The 10,460-nt window shown below is 58.0% G+C and overlaps 4 protein-coding genes across 4 annotated transcripts; 3 read left to right on the forward strand and 1 right to left on the reverse strand.

Annotated features, from left to right (window-relative positions):
- Positions 1-1,883: 1,883 nt before the first annotated feature.
- Positions 1,884-4,178, forward strand: GGTG_09215 (hypothetical protein; the record flags this gene model as incomplete). The annotated part of the gene is made up of 4 exons (XM_009227059.1): positions 1,884-2,118; positions 2,878-3,316; positions 3,379-3,961; positions 4,047-4,178. The coding sequence occupies 4 exons, from the start codon at positions 1,884-1,886 to the stop codon at positions 4,176-4,178; spliced, it is 1,389 nt and encodes a 462-aa protein (XP_009225323.1).
- A 328-nt stretch (positions 4,179-4,506) lies between these two features.
- GGTG_09216 (hypothetical protein) lies at positions 4,507-4,944 on the reverse strand (the record flags this gene model as incomplete). The annotated part of the gene is made up of 1 exon (XM_009227060.1): positions 4,507-4,944. The coding sequence occupies one exon, from the start codon at positions 4,942-4,944 to the stop codon at positions 4,507-4,509; it is 438 nt and encodes a 145-aa protein (XP_009225324.1).
- A 2,374-nt stretch (positions 4,945-7,318) lies between these two features.
- Positions 7,319-8,041, forward strand: GGTG_09217 (hypothetical protein; the record flags this gene model as incomplete). The annotated part of the gene is made up of 3 exons (XM_009227061.1): positions 7,319-7,376; positions 7,499-7,905; positions 7,994-8,041. The coding sequence occupies 3 exons, from the start codon at positions 7,319-7,321 to the stop codon at positions 8,039-8,041; spliced, it is 513 nt and encodes a 170-aa protein (XP_009225325.1).
- Positions 8,042-8,187: 146 nt separating this feature from the next.
- On the forward strand, positions 8,188-9,614 carry GGTG_09218 (tRNA selenocysteine-associated protein 1; the record flags this gene model as incomplete). The annotated part of the gene is made up of 3 exons (XM_009227062.1): positions 8,188-8,324; positions 8,408-8,656; positions 8,729-9,614. The coding sequence occupies 3 exons, from the start codon at positions 8,188-8,190 to the stop codon at positions 9,612-9,614; spliced, it is 1,272 nt and encodes a 423-aa protein (XP_009225326.1).
- Positions 9,615-10,460: the final 846 nt, after the last annotated feature.

The raw sequence follows: 10,460 nt of genomic DNA on the forward strand, positions 1-10,460 counted from the left end.
CAACCTTTACCTAGGTCTGCGGACTGTGGGGGACGAGGAAAAGTTGCCCACCTCGTCAATCTCATGCGAGTGATGTGCTAGGGAGTTGTGTGGCGAGAGGGAAACTATTACGTAGGAGAGGCCCTCTTGCTCTCAGCTTTTTCGGCGTTTGAGGTGAGGCATCATGCTAGATCCGTTTCGTTGGGGATGGAGAGCAGACACCTTGAGCTCTTCTGGTTAGGTTCCGCCATGCAACCACGACAGGAAAAAAGAAAAGTGGGCCTGGGCTGCGCCTGCGAGACGGGGCTGTGACCCAGCTGATGTGTTTGGCTCTTGGAATTGGAGGGTGAGCATGAGCGGCGGGCTGTCGTGCGTCTGGCCAACCAAACGCGCCGTCATCGATCCGTCACCGTCCTCGCTTTCCGGCTGCCGTGGCGTGGCGACGACGGTTCGCTTTCTTTTCCCCTTTGTTCTTTTTTTACTCGTTTCGTGATCCTTTCCCCGGGAGGTGGAGCCGTAATCGAGATTGGGGACGGCCGATCCGAGCCCTGTCCCCTGGGCTCGCGCTCTCTTTGGGCCAGTGGTCCTTCACATGCCTGGAAGGAGGGAGAACCCGAACGCTGCTGTGCCGCCATGCGCAGGACCTGATCGCCAGGAATCTTGACGAACGTGAACTACCGAGCGCTCCTCCTTCCAGGAGGGTCCCGCCTGCGCAAGCCACGGTTCCGTCAAGACCGGCCGCGACACAGCGGACAGGCCATGTCTGGCTGGCTCGTCACCCTGCAACTGCAACTCGGGTGCACAAGGCACTGTGCTCGTCCTGTGCACCGCTGCGTTCTTGCTACTTGGCCTTTGCCGCACCTCAACAACAATGGGTACCTTGAGCTCCCACCTCGTTCGACTAGGGACAGGAGAGGCGGGCGGACGCGGGCGGAGATTAGACCACCCGCTGTGCGACCAGGGAGTCGGTTGCCAATTGGGCTGCGAGGGAGGCCGGCTGTGGCACGGCAGGCGGGCCTACGATGCGCCAGCGCAGAATCCAAGGGAACAAGGGAACACAGCACAGCAGGGCAGGGTCGGACGGGTGGTGTCAAGTTTGCCCTGCTTTGGTGCTGGCTCGGGGCCGTGCATGCTTCCCTCGGCTTGGGCCACGCCCCTGATGCTTCTGCTACCCAGTCCTTGGGAGCGAGGAGAAAGCTGCCATGCTCAAAACCCAATGGCTTTCTCTGGCCACCGAGGGAACACTGATCTAGACGATACCAGGAGCTTCGTATTGACATCACGGGGCGGCCTGGGTCGTTGCGGCGGAGCGGAGAGACTGAGCGCTCGCCCTAGGCCCCTCCCCCGGATCACCCAAGGGCTGTTGGGTGAGGACAGGACACGCTGGCCATGGCTCGGCGAGATCCGACTGCGCAATGCATCAAGGCAGGAGGTAGGTGGCGTTTCCGCCGGGCCAACAAACGGGCAAATCCTAACTGACCCTTTTTGGTGTCTTTTCAATTCTCCTCCCTTTCTGTTTGCTTGCGCACACTGATCCGTCGGGCGGCCCGTGGCTGGGAGGGCTTTGAATGAATCGATGAAACATTGTTTCTGGCCCTCCCAGCTTAGGCAGCCCAGAACGGCCACCTCGGGCTGTGTGGTCTGGGGCAGTCATTCATGCACCCCTCCAGCTCCCAGGTGCCAGGGGGGTGTGTGTCGATGTGACTGGCATGGGGCAGAGCTCGCAGCGAGACTTTTGAAGGTGAGCTGGCGCGCGCGCAAAAGGATGGAAGGGAGCGATGAGCCTTACTGCACACCCCCTGCTGGCAACCCCATGCCCCATGCCAGACAGGGCTGGTGCGTCTCTGGCCGGGTGTCCACACTGTTTGGCGACGGTGGCTTGGTAATGCGGTCACTCTCCCGGCATGGAGCGCGCACACGCAACCGCGCCCACAGGACGCAGGACGGGCCACACCCAAGCACGCAACGAGATGGTGGGTGGGCGGGTTCCTCTTGCCCTCGCAGCAGCAGCAGACCATCGCGAGGGGCTGAAGCGGCAGGCGCGCAGGCAGCGCAGGCAGCACAGGCACGACAGCCCGACAGTGCGAGTGGACCAGGCCCCTCCCCACTGGCCAGAAAAGGGTACTTCGTCGCTACCTCGTGCGTCAGGGGCTTCGTGCATCCTCAGTAGTGAGGTCGGTTCCTCCGCTTCCACGCCTCATCTCATCCCCAGCAGTTTCCTGGCGCACACTGCCCGGTTTTGACTTTTTTCCTCAGTCGCTCCATCTCCACATCCCTCCACAAGCTTCCTGCCGGCTTCCATCCACCTTGTCTCCGTCTCACTCTCCCTGCTTGTCTTCCTTCTCTCTCCTCTCTCCCTCTTTTTTTTTCTTCTCTCTTACCTCCCCTACCCCTTCTTACTGTCCCAACCCCTCTGCCGGTTGCGTTTCTTTTTTTCGTGCCATTGCGATTTCAAGAAGCATCATTTTTGTTTCGTTGTCGTGTCCTTTGCTCGTTTTTGCCTGTCGCATCCGCCGTCACCCGCACGTCGCAGCAATTCTTTTTGTCTGTTCCCGACGTCGTGTGTGATTTCGCGCCCCACGGTTGCAAAAACGGCAGACCACAAAATCCCTTCGGTCCACACACTTTTCCCTGCCTCTCGGTTTCTTGTCCCAGCGAGCAAAATACAAAAAGGAGCCCCTCCAGCGTCGCCCGCGGCCCTCGACTCTTTTCGACCCAATTAATTCGACCCTTGCCCTCCCTTCCTTCCTGCGCGCGCTCCTGCTACATTGGTCTCTCGGTGGGAGTTTTCGGAGAACACGGCTCTATTGTTTTGTCGCTTCTGCGGATACCGGCGTTCGGAACCCTCGAGGCAACATTGTATATTTTGCTGCTTTTCGGCGCCTAAAAAGTGAGTAGGATCCTTGCTCTTTTCCTTCCCTCTCGTCCCTGCCTGCTCTTGTGTGAATTGCGCCGTGAAAACATTGGACCTGGACCTGGACCGGCCTTGGACGACCTCGAAAACCCATCTGGCGACTTCGACCCCTGAGACGCCCCTTTTTGCCCCTGAAGCTCGCTCGGGCGCTGCGGCGCGGGGTGGGCAGATAGCATTTCAGTGGGCCGATGTGCGCGCGAACGATATCTCGAGGGCAAGCCATTGGCCGCAGCAAGGAATCGACTGGGAGGTGCGGGCGATGGACGGCGATGGTGGGAGTTGCTCTTCGGATTCGTGGTGGGGGCGGGACCAGCGCGGGGAGCGAGATGCGATTGCGCTGAGGCGCATTCTGGAGAAGCTCGCCTGGCGCACAGGACATGATACGCTGCGACCGCCGCTCCACTACCTCGAGCGCCCACAGATGTCGCATGCGCGCCCACGATAGCTTGCCAGCAGTCCACGGGAGTTAAATGGACGTTGCGAAGACGAATTGAAAATACAGCGCACGCGGCGTTGCAACGACCACCCGAGCCCGAGCCCCTCTCGTCCTCTGCCCCCCCTGGACAGCAATCCGATGGGTCCGATTCGTCATCGTCGTCTTCCATCGCCCGTTCCGAGCCACAATGCTCCCGGATCGACTTCATCTCACCCGTCCAAAGGCTGCTGCTTGTGAACGGAGATAAGATGTCTTGGCGTTCTGCCCAGATCGTTCTTCAGCTCCGAGTACGACCTTCGTCCGCAACACCACCTGGGCCGTCGGGTCGGCGCAACCTGAAGATCTCCTGGCGGTTGCGCGTGGCTGGGCAGTTCGTGTCGCAGCCTCAGTTGCTATTCGCCCAGGCTTGGCTTCGCCTTCTTCGCAAAGGCATTCCCATCGCGTCCTGGCTCTGGCATCTCCTCTGGGAAACAGCCACCTGGTACAGGCGCTCGAATGTGCAGTCAGTGCCAGTGTCGTTGCGCGCGTCCGGGTCTACTGTCTCAATCGCCCTTCTATCCTGGTTGGGATTTTTGCGAGTCCTCAGAACGAACGTTCAACATGTTGCAGCTGCCGTCTTGCTCCAGTCCCTGGTGCGTGGACGGCCAAGCAACCAAGTCCCTGAAACCCCGGGGGCTCCGGGAGGTCGCAGGTGCCCCAACTGCTGGTTGCAACTAGCCTCGTATGCAGGTCTCCGAGGCGGCCGCAGCCGAAGCCCCCAAGTTTGTGCGCCCAAGAGCTGCACCATCTCTCCGCGAAAGCTCTCTGCCGCGCGTGCGCCACGCCTTCGTTGCTACCCAACGACCGTGACGGTCCTGTCTCACCGTTCAAGATTCCAGCCATGCGGTTCCTACCTACCCCCTGCGGAGTGTCTGGCTGCTTGGCAGGCGGCGACGGCGGCATTCTGTCGTGACCTGGCCATCATGCTGGGACCGGACCAACAGACCAGTAACCGACGGTCACCTCTCCTCAAAAGCGAGCAACGCCTTTGCCTCGCACCGGATGGCGCATTCATCACAATTCTCCGGCGTCCTTGGTTGCCCACCGGCGGGTCCCTTCACTGGATCCGAGAAATCCCGACCTGTGCAAAATGCCTGGATTCAACCTCACGACGGGCCGGTCTCCGCCTGGGGCTCAGCTATATCCTTCCTGGCACCCGGAATACACCCACCATCAGCCTACAATTTACAAAACGGCCAGCTAACATAGCTTGGGGGTTGCTAGGATAATCGGTCACCCCATCCACAATCGTCTGGGTTATTGAAGCGATCTTTCGACTCTGTTTGGTGAGCTTTGTTTTGTCTTTTATTTCTTCTGCTTCATCCACACTTTTTTCGGACCCTTGATCTACGAGCATGCACTCCTTCCGCCTGCGGCACACTGGTCCACCATAGGTCCATACTGGTCGGCCTACTTGCTTCTGGATTCGCCCCGCACTTCTGCTGTTTTCCTCGGGACGGGAACACGTAAACCACTCGTCGATTTGATGTTCCGACTTGTCAGCGGTCTTCCATCTACGTCGGCCATGTATATCGCCCTTAGCTGCCAGACCTAGGTGGCTTGCAAACCAACGCATCGTCCATGGATGACGATCAGCCTGCCAAGATGGCCGCCGAGGACTAGCAACAAGAGATCACCACCGGAACGTTATACCCAGCTTTTCCCGATGGCCCACGATGCTTTCCGCCGTGCCCGAACCGGCCTTTGCATCTGGGACTCTCTAGTTTTATCACCCTGATATTTCGGCGATCGGGCCCTCACCTCTCACCTCTGACAACCTTTTGGGTATTCTACCTGATGGTATCCTTCCGCTCGGAACACCCGCCCCTGCGTCTAGCATTCAGATTGCGTCTCTAGTCTAGGGCTGGCACAGGGTTTTCATCCGGCACGACCTCCTCGCATCGAACATTCCCCAAAACACGTGCAACACACATGGCAACTTCTAGGCCCCACGATTAGGGTCCCTGATGAAGTGTTACTCGAGTGAAGATCTTGCTTCGGCAAGGCCAACACTCCACTCACCATACCGCTAGCCACCTAGTGCCGGCCTCTACGTTGACCCTAGTAGGGCTACGTTTTTTCTTTTTTTTCTTTTTTTGGACCTTCCATCCCAGGATATTCGACTTGTGCTACTCTCAACAATTCAACAGCCAGCTCCATCGTCAGATGCCAACATAAACTAAACACCGATGCTCTTATTACCCGACCCGGCCTTCCGTCCCGAACTAAAGGCCTGCCGCCCAGCCCTCCATCCTGTTTTCCAACTTGGCCCAAACCCTGGAACCGCATGCCACAGGCAGCTCCCACTCGACCAAAGTTTATAGTTATGTTCCAATTGGGCTCCGACATAAGCACCGTGTCGACTGGTGACGCTGGTATACTTCGGACATCGCTCTACCTCCGAGCCTTACAGTTTTGCCTCGCGTGGACGCATCATTCCTCTACCACAAGCACCGATCCTGCCCCTTTGCACTTCCGGTTAGACACCTCTCCATCGAGGAGCTGCCCCATCACACCGATACCCAGACTTGTTGAAGCTCCTACCCTACCAAACGTCGCAACCCCAGTTTGTATTCTGACGTCCTTGTTCCAACTTGCGGCCCCCTGAGTATCCATATATGGAGCACAATACCGATCGAGCCAGTGCTCGGGTACATCCTACGTTTTAACTGCTACACAGGCCCAATTCTCCAACACATTACCTTTTCCTTCCGGCTCGCCCTGGGTCCAAACTTGGCCTCTTGTGCAAAAGGCCTATCTGCTTCTTGAGGTTCCATCGACCCTTTCACCTCCTGTTCTGGCCCACATCCAATACTGTAACGGCGACGTTCATCTTTGATCAGGTCTCCAGGTCTCTAGGCATCCATGGTTCTCGGTCCCGCTCCTGGATGTTTAGGACACCCTGGCCATGATTTAGGCTCTATGCCCTTAATCGCTAGACATTCGCAGATGTATTTCTCAACTACGCTTGGCACAGTCAGTACTAACGGCCAACCTCTAGGTCACCTATACGCTAGTGACCCCGCTCACTCCCCTCGGCCCTTTTCTGGTCTCCCATCTGTAAGTTGATGCTACTGCGTTGATTCCCTCGATTCCCTCCGTTTCTCTCAGCATTTCACAGCCACATCCCTTCCTATTGTGCCCGGACAACGATACCCGACCGAATGGCTTGCGTATATCTCCGCCCGACCCCAAACACACCCTATTCTCCGGCCAGTCTATCCGCTATGGGCTACCCTCCCTCACTGCAAAAAGTTTCGAGGTCATCTTGCATCTCCACCCCAGCTCACATCCCCGCACCCAGTGGTCCCTGAATGTTTGGAACAAAATCCCTTGCTTGTATCCAATTCCGGTGGCCTAGCTAGTGCGCGGCTTGGAACTCCAAGCGGAGGGCGAGCCACTGAGGATAGGTTGGTGGCTAGGAGGCTTGCGGCACGGTATATCTTGCTTTAGTTCTGCTCAACCTCATCCCTATCTTGCTTGTCTTGCCCTGTGTTCAGCCATTCTCACCCCTACCTTGTTGCTACTGGCAAGTGCCTAGTTCTGCTGTGCACAAGCTTGGAGATGCACTATTCTTTAAATCCTTCTACCTCCCTTCGCCACCCTGCCCAGGATCGTCGGTCTTTACCTTGGTCAGTGACTGTGGTTCGCCAGGCATGCCTGGCAGTGGCAGGGCATTCATGGCAGATTTATGAGCGTAGGGTTGTGTACCTGGGGGAGGGTCACACGGTTGGGCAGGGCGTTCCTTCTCTTTTGGGAAGCCCAGACAACGCACCCACGAAGGGCGTCAGTGTGGGAGTGCCCCGCCCAATGAGGCCGGCCCCGCTGCCATTCTCTCATTGGCTGGCTCTTAGAGCGCGCTGTTTCGAGGGCCTATATTTTTATCTACACCTTGTGAATCATCCCTTCGAGCACAACATTTTACACACCAGGACACCACACCCGCAACAATGGCGGGAAACCAGAGCCAACGTCCACGACACGTGGAATCGTCTGTGTTGCCCAACCGTACGAACAGCTCCCCCCTGGGTCACGAAGTCGTGAAACGTCCCCCCCTTTTTTTTTTTTTTTTGGGCCGCTTTTACATCTTTTGCTTTATAGGCAAACTTGCTAACTCTGACCTGGAATAGTCCTACTCCTCGACCCCGGCCCCGACCGCGACCAAGTGTTGGATTGGCTCCGTGTCCTCTCCTCCCCCTCCCCCAACGACCAGCTGCAGCTGGCGCTTTACGAGGTCGCGGACCTCGAGGCCAGAGAAGCCGAGCTCCTCGCTCGCACCAACTCGGCCTCGGCCTCCATCGCGGTCCTTCGGGACGAAATCGCCGCCACCAGCGGCAGAATCCGAGTCCTAGACTCGTACGTCGAGATCCCCGGCGGCTACCAGCGAGAGCCGACCTCGGACAACGTCCGGCTCGTCTCCCAGAGCCGCGCAGAGAGCCGGTTCCTGCTCCAGCACCTGCAGGCCCTCCAGATACGCCTATCTGCCGCAGAGATCGAGCGTGGCCGTGCCCAGTTCGAGATCGACCAAGACGTATTGGTCCGACTGCCTGGCCTTCGCCTCGACCTACTCAACGCAGCTCGAGCGTATCACAATCTCCCAGTGCCTCCTCCTCCCCCCCCTCCAGTGCCTCCTCCTCCTCCCCCTCCAGTGCCTGTTGCGCCTGCGGCCGTAGTTGCCCTGCCTCTGTCGCCGCCCCATACGCCGCCCCACCTCCCACAACCTTTTAACCACCCTCCGCCGCCTCCTCCGCCGCCGCCTCCACCTCCACCTTCCTCTTCTCTTCCACACAACAGCGCATCTGCGTAAAAAGCTTCCAAGATGTCGAACTTCTCGGGCGCCTCTCAGCCGGGCAATGGCCACGGCGAGAACGGCGGCAACATGAACGGTTCCGGCGCTCCCGCGATCGAGAACTATTCAGGTGCTCCAACCGCCAACAACGATGCTAAGACCCTCTGGTAGGACCTCCGCTCACTTCTCTGTTTCGCACCTCGCCGCGACCCGTGTCTGTCACCCGTACTAACATCAATCTCACCTTTAGGATGGGCGAGCTTGAGCCCTGGATGGACGAGAATTTTGTGAAGCAGGTGTGGCAGACGGTCTGTGGTGAGGCCGTCAATGTCAAAGTCATTCGCGACCGTCAGTCCGGTAACGCCGGCTATTGTTTTGTCGAGTTCAACTCGGCCGAGGCTGCCAACAAGGCGCTTCAACTGAACGGATCTCCTGTTCCCAACTCTCAACGTGTTTTCAAACTCAACTGGGCCTCTGGTGGCGGTCTGGTGGACCGACGGTATGTTCTCTCCCATCACTTTGACCTCTACCCAATCATGCAACTGACATTGGATGCTTCATCCCTCAACAGCGACGAGCGTGGTCCCGAGTTCTCCATCTTCGTCGGTGACCTTGGACCCGAAGTCAACGAATTCGTCCTGGTGTCTCTGTTCCAGGCTCGGTTCCCGTCCTGCAAGTCAGCTAAGATCATGACGGACGCTATGACCGGCCAGTCTCGTGGTTACGGCTTTGTGCGCTTCACGGACGAGGGTGACCAGCAGCGTGCGCTGCTTGAGATGCAAGGTGTCTATTGCGGCAACCGCCCCATGCGCATCTCGACTGCCACTCCCAAGACGCGGTCTCATCAGCAATACAGCGCACAGGGCCAGCACGGTGGCCCGATGCCCATGGCCGCTCCCGCTCAGCAGCAGAACATGAACTGGGGAATGCCTTATGGCTTCAACCAGCCGGCGCCTCCTGCAGCTAACAACTTCAATGCCGCCATGCAGCCCATGAACCAGTTCACTGATCCCAACAACACGACCGTCTTTGTCGGCGGCCTGTCTGGCTATGTCACCGAGGACGAGCTTCGTTCCTTCTTCCAGGGATTTGGCGACATTACGTATGTCAAGATCCCTCCCGGCAAGGGCTGCGGCTTTGTTCAGTTCGTCCATCGCCATGCCGCCGAGATGGCCATCAACCAGATGCAAGGCTACCCAATTGGCAACTCTCGTGTCCGTCTTTCTTGGGGTCGTTCGCAGAACAACTCTGGCGTCGGCACCCCGTACCGTCCGGCTCCTCCTCCGCCTCACTGGGGTGGTGGCATGCCTCCTCCTGGCGGTCCTGGTGGTCCCGGCCCTTTCGGTCCCTTCGGCGGAAACCCTCCTCAGGGTCCTCCCCCCGGCGGTCTTCAGGTGGGTGTCTCCAACAACATGGACTCGGTGCGCTATCCTACCCCCAAACGCACGGTTGACTAACTCCCATCGTCCTCTCGCAGTGATTTTCATGCACTTCTTCGCCCTTAGTTGTGTCCCGCAAAATTATTCTCCGTCATAGCAACGGCGTTTGGTGGGACCTATTCAGGGACGGCGTCTGGGATTGCTTCTGACGACACACCCCCATGAGCACTATCATGAATTTCCGGTTTCTTTCATTCGTGGGCCAAGTTCCTTTCCTTTCAAAATCCTGTATCATAGTCTTGGCTTTCCCCCATCTTATTAGAACAAGAATCCAATGAATGGGGCCGACATGGAAGTTATTCCTTGATCGCCTTGCGTTTTCTCGCTTTCACTTCTATTCTGCGCGTGCCATGGCGATTTTTGCCCCCGCAAATACAAAGGGCGGTCCTGTATCCGTCGAATTTATGTGTCTTCCTAGTTGCTCAACAAGAACATGTGTTCGTGATGTAACATCGAGGTGGCAAAATGGGCAAAGGTCTCGGCGTCCGGGAAGAGAAGCGAAGGCGAGCAAGATGGCAGTGGTTGACGGTGCGGCGTAGAAAGGCTTTGAGATCAGGACGGCTTTGAAGCCGGCCAGCGCACGATTGCCTCTCGAATGCGAAGATGCTCCAACCTGTGGGGTCATGGCCGTGGCAACAGGGTCTCCCAGATGAGAGGCAGGCCATGTCGTTGGTAGATAGCGAGTGGGACCGTCTGTCTGTGCAGACGGATGTATCCGCAGCCTTCGCCCGGACTGCCTTGCGCGCTGCCTTGTCGCTTGTCCTGTGTTTGGTGTGTCCAGTTGACTTCTGACGCATTGCTTTACTGTTGAGCGCGGCCTACAGCCTCACGACGGAGGAGGGGGGGGGGGGGGGGCGGGCGGGC

This window comes from Gaeumannomyces tritici (genome assembly GCF_000145635.1).
Source record: "Gaeumannomyces tritici R3-111a-1 unplaced genomic scaffold supercont2.5, whole genome shotgun sequence".
Lineage (NCBI taxonomy): Eukaryota > Fungi > Ascomycota > Sordariomycetes > Magnaporthales > Magnaporthaceae > Gaeumannomyces > Gaeumannomyces tritici.